The 17,288-nt window shown below is 36.3% G+C and overlaps 1 protein-coding gene across 3 annotated transcripts in view; it reads right to left on the bottom strand.

Annotated features, from left to right (window-relative positions):
• DHX29 (DExH-box helicase 29) overlaps window positions 1–17,288 on the bottom strand; it is a 47,989-nt gene that overhangs the window by 14,628 nt on the left and 16,073 nt on the right. For all 3 annotated transcript variants that reach the window (XM_004275143.4, XM_033437853.2, XM_033437854.2), the window contains 11 exons: window positions 17,026–17,152; window positions 16,142–16,300; window positions 13,296–13,461; window positions 12,917–13,040; window positions 10,752–11,360; window positions 8,871–9,014; window positions 5,025–5,201; window positions 3,863–4,003; window positions 2,694–2,838; window positions 2,449–2,566; window positions 1,043–1,127 (listed from right to left, as the gene is read on the bottom strand). In XM_004275143.4, the coding sequence (XP_004275191.1) occupies window positions 1,043–1,127; window positions 2,449–2,566; window positions 2,694–2,838; window positions 3,863–4,003; window positions 5,025–5,201; window positions 8,871–9,014; window positions 10,752–11,360; window positions 12,917–13,040; window positions 13,296–13,461; window positions 16,142–16,300; window positions 17,026–17,152 (1,995 nt within the window). The remainder of the gene's footprint in view (window positions 1–1,042; window positions 1,128–2,448; window positions 2,567–2,693; window positions 2,839–3,862; window positions 4,004–5,024; window positions 5,202–8,870; window positions 9,015–10,751; window positions 11,361–12,916; window positions 13,041–13,295; window positions 13,462–16,141; window positions 16,301–17,025; window positions 17,153–17,288) is intronic.

Genomic DNA, 17,288 nt, shown 5'->3' with positions numbered 1-17,288 from the left:
AAGTCTCTTTCTAGCTCAAAATTTCTTAATGGTGATGGCTGAATAGTGCAATCTTCTTGTGGCTTTTTTGTTTGTTCTTTTTTTTTTTTCTGTTGAGTCCTTGGAGGTAAAACATTTAGGAAATTCTAGGTCAAATTCAATATACTATGGCTCTATCTCAATATTGAATGCTTGCTTTTCTTACTCATTTATCCTAGGAAACAGAACCCAGATTATTAAGATTTAGATGGGACCTCGGTGATCAAATTTTTTAGAGGTGGAATTCTTTTCTTAAGACAAAATGTTACAGGGAAGCCAAATGTTACAGATCAGAGCACACAGCCTCTGAACCCCTGGAGTTTTCAGAGTACAGTTAGAGAACCGTAAATTTAATCCAGCTCCTGTTTAAAGATGAGAAAGGAAGCTGAGTGGGTTGCCGAAGGTCACAGACATGGCAGCAGCTTAGGGACAAGAACCCAGGCTTCGTGCATTAGAGTCCAGGCTCTTGCTGGGAGCTCTGTGTTCCCCAGAGTTTCTACATTGTGCTCTTTTTTGCCCCCCCGCCTAAGAGAGGGTCAAAATCTGAGAAACTCTCTTTGTCAAGTATCTCTTCATTCAGCACCCGAACAGAGGAGACAATGAAAATACTTAGATTGTTTCCTAACCTAATGGTCTCTGTATTGCAAAAATAATCAGGGATGAGTAGCAAAGAGAACAAAAAAGAATCCTCTCAGGATTCAAGTAGCTCCTGATATCCAACATCCTTTGTGATATCTTCTTTAAGGAATAGTAGTGATTTTTCTTTTCATAAGCAACATCCATGCCATATTTTTAAACTACCACTCCCCTAAAGTTATTAATAACATATAATATAAACATAAACACCTAATATAAATTGAATTTTAATATTGGGTTCTCTTTTGATTATGTTAAGCTGCAGAGCATCTGGAGTCTGCATGCACTATAAAGCACTTAATAACTGTCTTTGATGATAAAAAGTCATAACACTTTTATGAAATATTCTCAGTTGGATCACATATAAATTTGCTGTACTGAATTTTACCTTCCTGACTCCTTGAGGAGGAAGTGTGAATGCTGCAGCTTGATCTTGAGTTGAGAGAATAGAATGCAGAGCTATCACTTTATATCTGAAAGTTAAAATCATAGTTCTTAGCAAGAGTTTCTCTTTAGAAGACACTGCAAAGAATAATAAAATTTATTTGCAAATAGAAAGCAATTTTTAAATTTTTTATTATGAAAAATTTTAAACACACACAAAAGTTCTGAAAATGGTACAGTGAAACCCCATATATACTCATCAAAGAGAAAAAACAATATGAATGAATTATATGGAATGTAGGGTTTAAAGAATTTTTAAAATATATTCTGATGCTGAAGTGATAACCATAACAGCGGTAATAAACTGTATCAAAACAGGCATAGTAAAAAGCCAATTCAATATGTATGGATGATGGGCTTCCCTGGTGGCGCAGTGGTTGAGAGTCTGCCTGCCGATGCAGGGGACACGGGTTCATGCCCTGGTCCGGGAAGATCCCACATGCCGCAAAGCGGCTGGGCCCGTGAGCCATGGCCGCTGAGCCTGCACGTCCGGAGCCTGTGCTCCGCAACGGGAGAGGCCACAACAGTGAGAGGCCCGTGTACCGCAAAAAACAAAAAACAAAAAAAACCAATATGTATGGATGGGCTTCCCTGGTGGCACAGTGGTTAAGAATCCACCTGCCAATGGGCAAGTCATTTTACCTCTCTGGCCTCCAATAACCTGACCTGAAAATTACAAGGTAGAAATAGATGGTTTCTTAAGTCTCCTTCTAGCTCACGGGTTCGAGCCCTGGTCCGGGAAGATCCCACATACCCTGGAGCAACTAAGCCCGTGTGCTGCAACTACTGAGCCTGAGCTCTAGAGTCCACAAGCTACAGCTACTGAAGCCCATGCACCTAGAGACCGTGCTCTGCAACAAGAGAAGCCACCGCAATGAGAAGCCAGTGCACCGCAACTGAGATTAGCCCCTGCTCCCCGCAACTAGAGGAAAGCCCGCACGCGGCAATGAAGACCCAACGCAGCCAAAAATAAATAAATAAATTTATTAAAAAGAAAAAACAAGTGCTTCAAAGATATTAAAAAAAAATGTACGGATGACAAACTGCAATGCTGTTAGGGTTTTGCACCATCCAGTGGGCTGGGGAGCGGAGTCACCATCTTACTCTTAACCACAGGATTCCCTCTGCTTAATCATATTGAGAAAATAAAACAAATGTAGAAATAGTACCTAAAAATTTTAGTAGATAAAATGCTATAATAGAAATGTTAAAAAAAAAAAAAAAGAGCTTTGCCATGGACAATTTTAACTAAAGGTGAAAAGACTCTGAAAGTTCTGATCAAGAGTTTTAATGTGTGAAACATTTTTCTGTTTTAAAACTACCAGGAATATAATGAAGATCTGTAGTTACCGTTCTGAAAAAAATCTTCTGTCAGTTGATAAGAGATCATACAACTGTTGAATATGAGCAAGGCCTGGTAAAAAGATCAGTACTGCTCCTTCAACATTTTTGAACTGGGGACTTCTGTCTGAAATTTTTAAAAAGATACAATATTCAGAAATAAGGAACAGCATATAAGAGATTAATAGAACATCTCCAATTAGTAGAAAAGTTTTATCAAAACAAATGGAGACACATTAGAAATAGATACATACCTAAATATGTAAGAAGTTCCAAAATGAGATCCAGGTTGATTTTATGAGGATTCATGTAGAGAATAGCATGCTGAGTGCGGTTGCTGTACTTTTGGTAAAATGGATTTAAATCATCACTTGTTCCAGTCTGAACTGGGATGTATTCCTAAAAGAAACAAATCAGAAAAAGCCAAACAAAAACATTACGTATTTTTATAAAACAAAGAAGGAAAAAAGGAGCTATTTGCATTCATTCCAATCTGTATTTTCTCATTGTCACTATTATTTTGTTAAAATATAGCAAGAATACAATTTTTAACAGAATTAAAGTATTACAAAATTTCATCTCTCCTATTAATTTCATTTCATACAGTCCCCTTAAGTATAGCAAACCTTTTTATCTTGGCATGTAAACCCTAAATTAGAAAAGAAATGAAGAAAAACAGAACAATGGAAGCATTGTTCTGTGGCAGCTGAAAAGCAGCCTGGCCAAGAGAGGTCATAATAACTTTATTAAGTAATTTACACCTGCCTCATTCCTTCTAGATTCTACTTTGGTTGCTGAATTCCAATCATCTTCTTTGAAATACTCCTTTTAATTTTTTAAAGTCTTTTAGTTTCTAATTTCTATCTCTGCAGTTTTAGGGAAAGATTTTAGTTTTTGCTTCCTTGGTTTATCTGCTTAACTAAAGGATAAAGTAACTTCTACTTCTACTTCTACTTCCATTAGATGAATGAAATATTGTGGATATAATGAAAATAGTGTATATAGTACCACTGGCCAAAATGCAGGATAATGTAGCTTTTATGATATTTCTAAAATTATGTCATTGAAAGTAAATTAACTCTCTATGAAGATTCGTGCTTGCCCTGGATAGTACAGAGCTAAGGTTGGCTCGTGTCAGGACAGAGGCTGCTAGGAAAACCAATGGCAAGGATCTAGATTTTGGTCCTGCCCCATCCTGACTATCTAAGGTGTTGAGATAAAGTAAGTATCGTAAGCCAAACACTAGAGTCAGTGAAACAAAGATTTAAAGAAATGACCTTTAAAATTTGCTCATAATCATATCTGTTCTTCTTCTACTAGATTATGTTTGAATGCACTGTGTCAGCCATATTTTAAAACTCTTACGGCAGTTTATGCCCTGGATATCACAATCAGATGTCTTTCAAAAATGTTTTATTTTTACCTGATACTTTTGTATTCCCCCTGCTTTGCTTGTAACATTAACAGTTATTTCTTCTTCCTCCTCCAGAAATTTCTGACAATATTCTGAGTCTTTCTCCAGGACAAAGCCTGTTTCTTCTATTATATCTTCAAGATGAAAAACCTGCATAGATTAAGGCATATAAATAGTGAACTTAAATTCATTTCAGTAAATATCATTTTAAAGAGAACAAGGGATTGTTACCTTTTGAATGTCACCAAATGCTAATTTAGCATGTTACGAGAAAAGCTTTTTTCTGCATTTATTGGTAGTGAAGAACTTGGCTGATGTAGATGGATCTATTCCTCGTAGTCTCAGGACAAAGCACATTATGGTGTGTATATTTTTTACATGTGAAAACCAATTAAAAGAGCAGCCTTTATCAGCTGAACCAAAAGGGCAAACATTAAGAATAGAAGGAAGCTTCAAAGACAAGCCTAAATTTGAGAGATGGGTGAAAAAGGAGTTCCTTATTGCTAGGCAGCTACCCCCAATCTGGATGTAATGCCTTTGCTATGGAAGTGTGTTTTACACTGTGTACCTCTGTGGTATGTCGTTCGTCAGCAGAATCCTCCTTCCAGCCCACTCACCCTCAGTCAAGGCAGCACCAGCCATCTGATTCCCAAGGCCATCTCCAGGTCCTCCCTATCTCTCTTTTTTAAAATTAATTAACTTTTTATTATTATTTTTTTTGGCTGTGTTGGGTCTTCGTTGCTGTGCGCGGGCTTTCTCTAGTTGCGGTGAGCAGGGGCTACTCTTCGTTGCGGTGCGCAGGCTTCTCATTTTCATGGCTTCTCTTGTTGCAGAGCACGGGCTCTAGGCGCGCAGGCTTCAGTTGTTGAGGCACATGGGCTCAGTAGTCGTGGCTCACAGGCTCTAGAGCACAGGCTCAGTAGTTGTGGCGCACGGGTTTAGTCGCTCTGCGGCACGTGGGATCTTCCCCGGGCCAGGGACAAACCCGTGTCCCCTGCATTGGCAGGCAGATTCTTAACCACTGTGCCACCAGGGAAGCCCTCCAGGTCCTCTCTTGACTTGCAATACCCTAGGAATCGTTCTAGGCTCAGACTTAAGGGCCTGTTTTATGGTGACACTCACTGGTGGGAATGTAGTTTCTGTTTACATATGCATTATAAAGAAAACTTACCTCAACAGGATAATTTCTTCCTGAAATTCTCAGAATAGGGCAGTGTATGAAATAGCTAGAAAACTTTTCACTGTCTACAGTGGCACTCATTAGAATCAAATGTAGATCAGAGCGTTTCTGTAAAATTTCCTTCAAGATAATTAGTAGGAAGTCTGACTGGACACTTCTTTCATGAACCTAGCATAAGGGGAACAAAAAAATCATAAGGTCAAGTAATAGGCTAAAACAATCAGACATTCAAATCTACTAAAAGTTAATCAATATTTACATATAGTCAGTACATGCAGAAAGAGAAGCTGTATGTTTCAAATATGGCAGATCTTCAGAATTGAAAATAAAGTCACCCTCTAAAATTGAAGTCGGTAAAAATCGGCATATAATGAACAAGATTAGCTATGATAGTAGGACTCTACCTTAGGAGATGGTTTGTAAGTGTTCAGCTGATAAGATTAGGGTATCTCCCAATTTCACTTAGAAGCCAGTGTAACTCTTAAAGCGCTGCTACTAATATACAACTGAACAGACACAAAACTGCAACAAGACAGATAGTTTATCCACTATGTAGAAAAAGGGGAATTTGATTAGTAGGAATCTGACAGGTTCTCTATCAACTGTCTGAGAAAAAGGCTCTTATGCCCTTCCAACAGATGCATTTTAGGGACGAGCATTGTAAACCTGCTATAGAGCATAAAAAAACATGGGACATTGTCAGAACTCAATATCTGCTGGATATACCAGTCTATATTTCAACTTCCTGTACTGGGGTTATTTCTACTCCATTTTATTTTATGAGATTAAGGCAGCATACAAAAGATAGAATACATCAAGATAACAAAAATTAAAACGGTTTTGATCATTCATTTGCTCGGAAGGGAGGCAACAATGGTCAAATGTTCACTACAAACAGTACTAAGCATTGTGCTAGATACTGGGGATTAAAAAACGACCAAGGTAGTCTTTTCATTTCAGAGTTTACAGCCTTGTTAGAGGATACTGTAGAGGATGGTTTGAAATTACATATGAAGCGTAGTTAATTTTTTTTGGGGGGGGGTAGGGGTCTAATATTCTTTTTTTGTTTGTTTTATATTTAATTATTTTTTTTATTGGAGTATAGTTGATTTATAATGTTGTGTTAATTTCTGCTGTACAGCAACTCAGGTGGTCAGGAAGGCTACTAAGAGAGATCTGCCATCTGTGCTGAGAACTGAAATGAGTTTTAGAGGAGGAGAAAGGAACAGTATGATAAAGGGAGAAAAAGTAGTCATGGGACACAACTTGTGCAAAATCATGGTGGACAAGGGGAGAATTATACATTTCAGGAAATGAAGAAACAAAAATGACGCCTTGAGCATGGGATGAGGAACGGGCAAGAGATAGAGCTGGCAAGGTACTCAGTAATCTGCCCATATGAGGTCTTGTAAACCGTGTTAAGGAGTTGAGACTTTATCCTAATGAGTCAGGGTAGTGAGTAAGATATTTCAAAGCAGGGGGATCATGTGGTCTGAATTTTGTTTTCAAAAGATAAATCCAGCTATAATTGAAGGATGTAGTAGAAGAGAGCAAAACAGAAAGTAGGAAGTTTAATTAGAGGCTTTTGTACTAATTAAAAGAGATAATGGTAGCCTATATGAGGGCAATACCAGTGAATATGGAGAGGTAAATGAATGTGAGAAAAGTAAAATCAACAAAGTCTAGGTGATTGGATTTAGGGGATATGGGAGAAAGAAGAAGGAATAATCTTGGATGTTTTTACTTAGGTAGTTTGACGAGGATATTTAAATCTGAAGCTCAAGAGAGAAAGATTTCCTGAACAGAAACAGATCTGGAGAACCTCCTCAAATAGATGGTAATTTATATAGATACTGACATTTTTAAAAAAGAAAATTAAAAATGAGGATAAAACATAAAACAGAGCTAATAAAAATGAGGATAAAACATAAAATAGAGCTAATAAAAATGTATGCTTTATTAAGTACACTTGGAAGAGGTGGGCAAAAAGTTTGGCTGTAAACATACCAGCAGCCAGAGGAAAAGCTACTTAACTCACACACTGACCATAAACTAAAACAAATCGCACAACTATTCCTAATAAGAAAGCCAGAAGTATTATCCTGAGCATCTTCATAAAGAAGGTCCTGAATAATGTAATGCACTCTATGCCAGCATCTCTTACATCATTATATTTAACATGATGATGAATTTCACTGGGTTTTTTCTTACTCTTACTGTACTTTTCAACAAGAGGTTGACATTATCACACTGAAGCACAATTCAGTAAATCACGCCTACAGACTGCTAATACTAAAACATCAAAGAACAGCTCCCTGAAGTTGGTCTAACTTTTAAATTAGGATTCATTCTGATATATATTTATTAATCAATTTTCTAATAATTTGGGGCTCCAAGAAAACTTACTGACTGGCTGATACAAGTATTTCATCTTACCTAGCAGTAAAAATTTCTCATTATAAATGGATAAATTAGCATTTTGACTTAAGTTGATTCTTGAGGATACTGATAAAATCTAGGTCTTAGCCATGCACAGCTGCAACTGTGACACCCCATTCCCCACCCAACACTGCCAGGAGCAAGTTACCAATGGGCCTGCTCAATCAAGCAGCCATACATCCTCTTTCTTTTTGACATCTTAGTGATAACAGTACAACTCCTTCCCCCACTGAAGATTAAAGACCCCTTAGATAAAAATGAATTCCCATCACTCATCTATAACCAAAATTATTGTATTTAAAAACATCTTACCCTAAACTTGTCCAACAACAGGAAAATGGTTAAATAAATTATGGGACATCCAAATTATATACTTCTATAAAGCTATTAAAAAATAGTGTTTTTGTAGACTAATGATGTGAAAGAATTATAAAATAAATATCGCACATGCTAAACATACACATATATAAATGCACAAATGTCAATATTAATTTTTTTTCTGGATGAGACTACAGATAATTTTTATTTTCATTTTTGTATCTCTCTATACTTCTAATACTTACTAACCAAAATGAGGAAAATAACCCAATAATCTATGTATAGTCTATTAATTAAAAATCAAAGAATGACTGAACTTTCACTAATGCCTTCTGAACTTGGTGAATTAACAGACATTCATAGAAACTTTACATCTGGGAAAACTGAAAAAAATTTCCATTTTTGAATAAAAGAAATGCTGTATATCTTACTTTTTTCAAAAAATTATGTACAAAGCAAGTCAGTTTAACATGTACTAGGCTAGTATACCATTTAAAATAATTCTAATGTGAAACTTTTGGCATAATTCAATTTTAGTGTGCATTCAAATTTGATTCAAGTAGGGGTATATCTATAGGGAAAATGACATACTGATGAGGATTCCTTGTTTTTTATAAGAATCCGAGAAAATCCTTTAACAAATGTAGTTGAGAGGCAGCAGACTGCTAAGAGATGGCTGCAGATGTACTGCCTGGGTTTGAACACCCAGTTGTAGAGCTTATTGGCTGTGTGAATTTGAGCAAGCTATTTAATCTCTGTGTGCCTCAGTTTCCTCAACTGTAAAACAGGGATAATATCTACTCCACTGGATTGCTGGAAAGATTAAATGAAGTTGTATATATGAAGTCCTTAAAATAGCACCTTGCATACAGCAAATGTTATACAGCATTTGTTAAATAAATCAATTTACAGGAGACACATGTTAGAGGAAATTATTATATGTAGAGGAAATTAAATAATTATTATATGTAAAGTGTCTGGCATTTAAGCATGAAGAAAATGTTAGTTTTAGAAGTAACATCTTTTTAATTCAAAAATGTTTAGAATTTTTTTCTGAACATGACTACAGAATCAACTCACCTCATCTACAATAACGTGAGACACATTAGTTAGGAGACCATCTTCTTGAAGTTTTCTTAGCAAAACCCCTGTTGTACAGTAGAGTAACCTGGTAGATTCACTCACTCGAGACTCCATCCGGATCTGATATCCACACAAAGAATTCTGAAGGGAAAACACAAGGCCAAGATTAGAGTCTCACAAATGATCTAGGAAACAAGCTTTAAAAAGTACAGGTGCTGATCCTGCTACTATATGGAGCAGTCTAAGTAAATTTGTTTAGTGCAATTTATTACTTTCCCATGGTCTTCAATTATATAAAACTATAAAATTAGTTTCTGCAATTTTAATTTTTTTTTTTTTTTGCGGTACGCAGGCCTCTCACTGTGTGGCCTCTTCCGTTGCAGAGCACGAGCTCCGGACGCCCAGGCTCAGCAGCCACAGCTCACGGGCCCAGCCGCTCCGCGGCATGTGGGATCTTCCCGGACCGGGGCACAAAGCCGTGTCCCCTGCATCGGCAGGCGGACTCTCAACCACTGCGCCACCAGGGAAGCCCCCAGTTTCGGCAATTTTAAACAAGAAAAACCTTTTATCAGTTTTGAAACAAAAATCTGTTCACCTGCTTTGAGTACCATTAACATTATTACAAAAATATTAATAGATTTAATCAATTTCTTATTAAATTATCTTGGAGCAAAATATTGAGGTACCAAGGAAGAGAATTTTAGAGACGCTCCTACAATTTGGTCCACTTTTCTATCAAGATCTCATAAAAGCTGCAACGATTAAAAACCAGTGGTGGGGGGCTTCCCTGGTGGCGCAGTGGTTGAGAGTCCGCCTGCCGATTCAGGGGACACGGCTTCGTGCCCCGGTCCGGGAAGCTCCCACATGCCGCGGAGTGGCTGGGCCCGTGAGCCATGGCCGCTGAGCCTGCGCGTCCGGAGCCTGTGCTCTGCAGTGGGAGAGGCCACAACAGTGAGAGGCCCGCGTACCGCAAGAAAACAAAAACAAAAACAAACAGTGGTGCCTGATGGGAATCCTGAAGTCACTTCTATTCCCATCATATTTTCTTTCTCCTTCAGTCATTCCTTTGTTATACTTGTAAACATGTCTGTCATCCCCTTAATGTAAATTCCTTATAAGACAGAAATTATGTCCTTTTTCCTCTTTCATTTCGTGAGAGAAACCAAGAAAAATTGCCAAATAAAATGTTTTTTAATGAAGGGATACCTAACTTAAAGATAGAGACAAAGATGTTAAGTATCATATTTATAAAGAACAATTCAAAGTATAATTAAACTGAGTTATATGAACTGGGAATTCATTACATTTGGTTCTAAAGCAATTTTACTAATTCCTATACTTTGCAGTCACTCCGGTTAAGGTCTGGCCAGTTTTGTGTATACTTTTATCGCAAAGTGTGTGACAGTAGGTATTTAAGTACTTTTTCTATTATTTCTTTTATATACGGGATTTGAAAATAGTCTGGCATTTTCTTTTATATTGTTTTTTCCTTCTGTTCACTGAACTAATGAAAATCATTCAGGAATACATCCCACGGAAAAGATTTCCAAATACTTGAGCTATCTGATATTAACAGTTATACTTGTGTTTATATTCTTTGAATGATCAACTTAGTATGTAATATATTTGAATACTCAATTATTAAAGTGCATATATTTTTCCTTTTATGTGAGAATTTTAATGATAATTACTGACAGTCCTTTTCATATAAAGGAGAGTGGCATAATATCACATCTATCCAAGAAAACATGAGAAACACCTGAGATACGCTACTGAACAAACAGCATTGGTCATACGGCACAGGCTTCCATTTGGGTCCCAAGGGCACAGGTTGAGTGAGGTCAGCACTCTCTGAGGTGAGGTTGAACAGTGTCTCACCTTTCCTCCAGGTCCATTTTCACAGCCCAGTTCCTCACACACTCTTGTGGCTAAGCTCACTGCTGAGACCCGCCGGGGCTGGGTGCAGACAATGCTGCATCTACTTGTTTGCCATTCGTTCAGAAGCAGGTCCTCCAACAGGAAATGTGGCACTTGAGTACTCTTGCCGCTCCCTGTTTCACCTGCCACCACCACAGCCCGGTGCCTTCTAAGAGTTTCGACAATTGAGTTCCTGTGTTTGAACACAGGTAACTGTTGCCGTTCCTTTAGCAGTCTCTGGTACTTAGGTGTGCTTTGCAACTTTCTAAAGAGGTTTCTAACTGGCTCCAAATCTTCTGCCTTTTCTGATTCCAAGGACAGTGCAGAAAAATCCTCATCAGAAACTAAATTTTCCCAAGATTCCTCAGGATCTTCAGAGGTTTCTCTCGTATTCTCAGATTGCTGTTGTTGCTGTTGCTGCTGCTGCTTCAGTTTATTCAGAAGTTTGGCAATGAAAAGGTCACGTGGTTTATTGGTCTCCATTTTATTTAACTGTTCCTTTCTCTTTTCTGCATCACTCCACTCCAGCCAGACATCTCGGTAAGTGGGCGGAAGTAACTGATGAACTGACTATAAAGGGAAAACACAGTAGTTATGTCGTTTTCACTAACTACTGGACACCAAAATTCAATAGGTTAGAACTTAAAAGGATAGCTGCCTTCTTCTTAAAATGTCTCTTAAACTAGTGTTACTACTTTAATATAAGATAAACATGTATATGATGCAAATTTATAAATAGCATATATTCAGGCTTCTAGACTTATTAGCTGTGTGACCTTGGGCAAGTAACTTAACTTCTTGGTGTCTTAGTTTCTAAATTTGTAAAATGGGGCTAATAATAGTACCTCCCTTACAGGCATACTCTGAGGTAAACTAAGTTAATCATGTAACGTGCTTATTCCTGGAACACAATAAACTATTAAATACATGTTTATTATTTATTCATATAGTGGTGCTATTTAAATATACAGATGATCCATAATGCATCTTTAAAACAAAGTTCCCTCTGAGATTCCAGCAGTTGTATATTACAGGTCAAAGTATTTTAAATGAACTCCACTGGATGAAACTGTTATCTTAATTCTGTGTTATAAAAGAGCCTGCAATTATTTCTGTAACACTGATAGTGACTTCCATCAATTAAGCTTAGCTTATGATACCTTATTCTGCAAAATGAGGGAAATAAAGACAGTAAGCACTTTTACTGACACAAAATGGAAAAGAACTATTGTTGGAGTTCCACTTAATCAGTGCCTAAATTTTCAGTAGTTCTAATTCCCCATGAAGAAAAATATATTATAAAATATATATTATATAAATATAAAATATATATTATATATATTTATATATATATAAAATATATATTATATTTTTATTATAAAAAGGAGATGTTGACAATACCCCCCAACCAAAAAAAAGAATATTGTGTTCTCTTAAAAGTGCTCTCTTCAGTAATACTTTATTTTCATCTTTCCTTAAACTGGAAGCTTATAGTCAACGTAACCTAAAAGTGAAAACTGGAACCAGTGTCTAATTTTTTAAAGTTGAGAGACAATATAACATTAAAGGAAAACAAATGTTTAAAAACTCTCCTTAATTCAACCATTCTAGCACAACTGTTTTTTAATCTGTAAATTAGTATAGCTTACAAAGCTGGACCAAATGGTTCAGAGCCTCTGGTCTAAGGAGAGAAAGATTGAACTATGTTTAGGAGTGAGAGGAAGTCAAAATTATAAATAAGCAGAAACAAGGATTAATCAGAAGCATTCAGTAAGAGAAAATTGGCACAAAGGGCCATAATTAAAAACTAACTTCCACATGCAGATACAGTTTTATGTTGACAAAATATACCCATTACTCCAGAAATGATTTTTTTTTTTTTTTTTTTTTTTGCGGTATGCGGGATTCTCACTGCTGTGGCCTCTCCCGTTGCGGAGCACAGGCTCTGGACGCGCAGGCTCAGTGGCCATGGCTCACGGGCCCAGCCGCTCCACAGCCTGTGGGATCTTCCCGGACCGGGGCACGAACCTGTGTCCCCTGCATCGGCAGGCAGACTCTCAACCACTGCGCCAGGAGGGAAGCTCCCAGAAATGATTTTTGAAACACTTAGGTCTAACAAGTCTCACCTGCCCTTTCACTAAACGATAAAGAGCTAAAGTAGCTCCCAGGTGCTGAGCTTGCATGCCATCCTCTGTTAAGATTGTAGGGCATACTACCAGTACATCATCTTCAGACTTGATTACCCTTACCCTACAAAGAAACCAAAAATATTTTAAAATAAAATTGATGAAGTAGAAAAGGTCAGAATTCCATTAACATTGAACTGTAGTTTAATTATTTAAATTAAATATTCCCATGGAAGACATCATACTACATAATGACTTATAAGCACTATCAATCTGAGATGTGGAATTAGCTTCCTAAATATCTACTTAACTCATCAGAAAAAAAAAGATTTTCATCTTAGATTTTTCTATAAGTTCATTCAGTTAACAAAAAACATACCTACATTTCCAGTATCTACCTACTGCAACTTTTTCAAAGGAAGGATTTGGACTCTTGGGAAGATTCTTCCTGACCCAATCGATCAGAAATTGTTTGGGAGATTTTCCAGTCCAGCTTCGAGCAGTATAGTCAAAATTTCTTACATCATGAGGTTCTTTCTTTTTCTCTAAAATGATAAAGATTGGTTCTTTAAAAATGGTTATGTAGTAATATACAGTCTCTTTTGAGAGATTAATGTTCTCTCACTTTTGGGAACAGACTTTTAGAAGAGAATAGGTTTAAAAAAAGACAGACAAAAAAAAAAAAAAGACAGACAGAAAGGCTTGCTCTTCTTTAAGTGATGTAAGGAAATCCTCTTGATGGACAGAATCAGTGAAAATCTGGATCTTTTTAAAAAAGTATCTTAAGTTATGTGTTCTTGTAAAATATCTATGACACAATCCATGCAATGAATTGTTTAGAATACTCTGAATTACAATGTTTGGTAGACTATCTTTTGAAAAGATATAAATCAGATGTCATTTCTCTGCTTAACAGCTGTCACTACCACCACTGTCAATGGCTTCATGTTGCATATAAGATAAAGTCCAAATTCTTCACTAGTACCTAAAAGCCCTCTGTGGCCCACCCCTGCCTATTTGTTGTCAGTCTTCCATCATGCTCGCTATGCTGTAGCCATACTGGTCATGAGTCAATTCCTTAAATGCTCTAAACCTGCCTGGCTCAATACAGTAGCCACCAGCCACATGTGGCTAAATTTAAATTAATTAAAATTAAAATTTCAGTTTCTCAGTTATACTAGTCACATTTCAAGTGCTCGATATAGTTGACCCTTGAACAACACAGGTTTGAACTGTACAGGTCCACTTATATGCAGATTTTTTTCAATAAATATACAAAAACACACATGAAGAACATCACGTGTAAGACTTATATTGAAGTGGATAGCCTATCCTTACACAGGCATAAGGTGATAATTAATATAAAATTAATAATGTGTTATTTTCTTTGTTTTATAACTTTGCTTTCAAAGAATTACCTTACCTTATAGAATGCCTCTCTCTCATAATTGGAGAAACTGCATATCAGCCTATCATCATAGGTAAGTGGTTTTTTAAAAAATGTTAACAGTGTTTCCAATAATATATTATGAATACTACTGTAATACTGTATGCCATAAAAATTTTATGATTCTTTCATTAGTGTATAAGGCTAACCTAACAGTGAAGTAAGGCAGTTGTATTGATTACACTAGGGTACCATTAAAGCAATCATATTGCTGCTTCTTCGTTATTAATGCATGAATCATTATACCTATAAACAACTAAGAACTTCTGCACATTATCTTTTCATTTTTGATGTCTCATGTTAGTAACACATATAACAGCTACAGTGTTTTGAATCATATAAGACAATGTTGATATAGGTACTGACAGACGATTCATCTTGTACATAGATAATATAAACTCACAGAATCTATACAGTACAGTACTGTAAATGTATTTTCTCTTTGTTATGATTTCCTTAATGTTTTTCTTTCTCTAGCTTACTTTATTGTAATAATATAGTATATAATACATATAACATGCAAAATATGTTAATCAACTGTTATCACTAAGGCTTCCAGTCATTAGTAGGCTATTAGTATTTATGTTTGACTTAAACATAGTATTATGTTTAAGTCAAAAGTTATATGCAGATTTTTGACTGCACAGGGGTCAGCGGCCGTAACCTCTACGTTGTTCAAGGGTCAACTGTACTCATATTTGGCTAGTAGCTACCACATTGGATAGTGCAGATACAGAACATTCCCATCATAGTGTGTTCTGTTGAATAGTGATGCTCTAAGCTCTTTTCCACCTTAGACTTCCAATGTACTGTCTCTTTCCTTAGAAGTTCTTTCCACCAACTCATTACCAGGCTAATACCTAATCATCTGTCAGATCTCAGAGCAAGACCTTAGCAAGGTTTCCCCAATGCAAATTAGGCCCCCTTATTAGCTCTATTATTGGAAGCCAGTTTTCTTTCTTCAACAGCACACATCACAGTTTGTAATTGTGTATCTATGTCTGTTTAAAGCTTACATTCCCTGCTAGACTGTATACTTGAAGAGAGCAAAGATCAAGTTATTTTGCTAATAACTGTACATGTAGCACCTGATATTATGAACAATAAAAATTCAATAAATATTTGTAGAAAGAATGTACAATTAAAAGAACTGACAATTTAGTGTGGGACTCAACTGACTATATTACAGACTGATAAATATACTAGCTATATCAATAATTTACCTATGAGCACAAAGAAGAGCACACTTACACAACTCTGGTGGCACAGCAGGAATCAGGGAAGGTTTAAAGAAGAGGTGCTGTTTGATTCAAGCCTCTAAGCAAGGGAAAGGTTGGCCAAGAAGGGGAAAACAGGATGAGCAAAGTCATGGAGCCATGAAACAGTATATGTTTTAAAGAATGATGTAGCTGTAGTACATAGCTGGGAGAATAAGGTGGAAAGCATCTTCAGTGCCATGATACAGGGTTTGAACTTGCTAAGTGATTAAAATTTTTAACAGGGAACTCACATTTTGATCTGTGTTATGGAAAGATAATTCTGGCAGGAGTTTGGAGGAGGGACTGAAGAGAGATGAGGCCGAAGCAAGATGTTTGTAATTACAAAATGCTATACAAGTTATCATAATTATTATTTTTCCAAGACAGTATGTGGAAGCATAACTTTACTGCCATCTTATGTAGTTTGCTGGAATACAAAGTAACAATTTCTCAATTATATAGTCCTTGACATTTTTCTATTTACAAATTATACCCTGGAACACTTTCCCTTCATTTTACCTTTCTCTTCTTCAGTAGCAGCTGTAGATTTTTCAAATAAATTAAAGTTCAAAGCACTTTCCCCTTCTGTGGCTACAGGAGGCTTCTTCCTTTCATTCTGTTGATGTGAAATCTTTATGGCTGGATTGAATACTGGATGGTCTTCTAAGGTTTCCATTTCTACCAAAAAAACCATGATGCTTATTTTTGTTTTATTATATTTGTTTTTCATGCCTTTTTACTTTGCAAAAATTGGTTTAAAAAAACAACATTCCTTCTTTTTCCTTGTAGTCAATTATTCAACATTTCCTTCTAGGAATTTGTGCTAGAAGTCAGAGGCAATTTATTTTCACATCATATACTAACATTTTCAGAACAATTACTTAACAGATGTAGAAGGCCAGGAAAAACATCTTCACTAGAAATAAATACACATGGAATTATATCCACTTCTTGTTCTTGAATGGAGATGGTATTTTATGGTATACATCTGAGGTTAACAAACTATGGTCTGCAGGCCAAATCCAGCCCTGCTGCCTATTTCCATATGGCCTGTGGGCTAAGAATGATTTTTACCTGTTTTAACTGGCTGAAAAAGACAAAAAGATATATTTGGTGACATGTGAAAATTATATATGAAATTTCAGCATCCTTAAAGTTTTATGAGAACATAACCATTTGTTTATGTATTGTTTATGGCTGCTTTTATGCTGTGACAGCAGTTAAGTAATTATAACAAATTGCAAAACCTAAAATATTTACTATTTGGCTTGTTGCAAAAAGTTTGCCAATCCCAATTATAAACTGTTAGGAAAGAGCAGACATATTAAAAAGAGGCAACCTCCATCCTAGGAAGGCCAATAAAGAAGAGACATTTATACGTCTGAGAATTTTAAAGTGTTTACCTCTTTGAAATTTCCTTATTTTTTCTTGAGCCTCTTTTTGGCCTTGCTTGTTTTTTTCTAATTTAAAGGTAGCTGCTTGCTCCTTTGCATCCAGAAGTTTTGCTGCAAGGTGCAAGTACCTTTCATTCTGTTGTTCCAAATAAGATGATGATAAAGAAATAAAAAGAAGAGCAAGATTAGTTTATCTATTGTCAATGTATTATATCAAACCCTGTGATCTTTTGATCTTATTCTTTGATCCAACAAATCTTTTAGAAATTTTT

This window comes from Orcinus orca, chromosome 3, assembly GCF_937001465.1.
Source record: "Orcinus orca chromosome 3, mOrcOrc1.1, whole genome shotgun sequence".
NCBI lineage: Eukaryota > Metazoa > Chordata > Mammalia > Artiodactyla > Delphinidae > Orcinus > Orcinus orca.
Note: the sequence above shows the minus strand (reverse complement) of the source record. Positions and strands in the feature narration are given on the sequence as shown.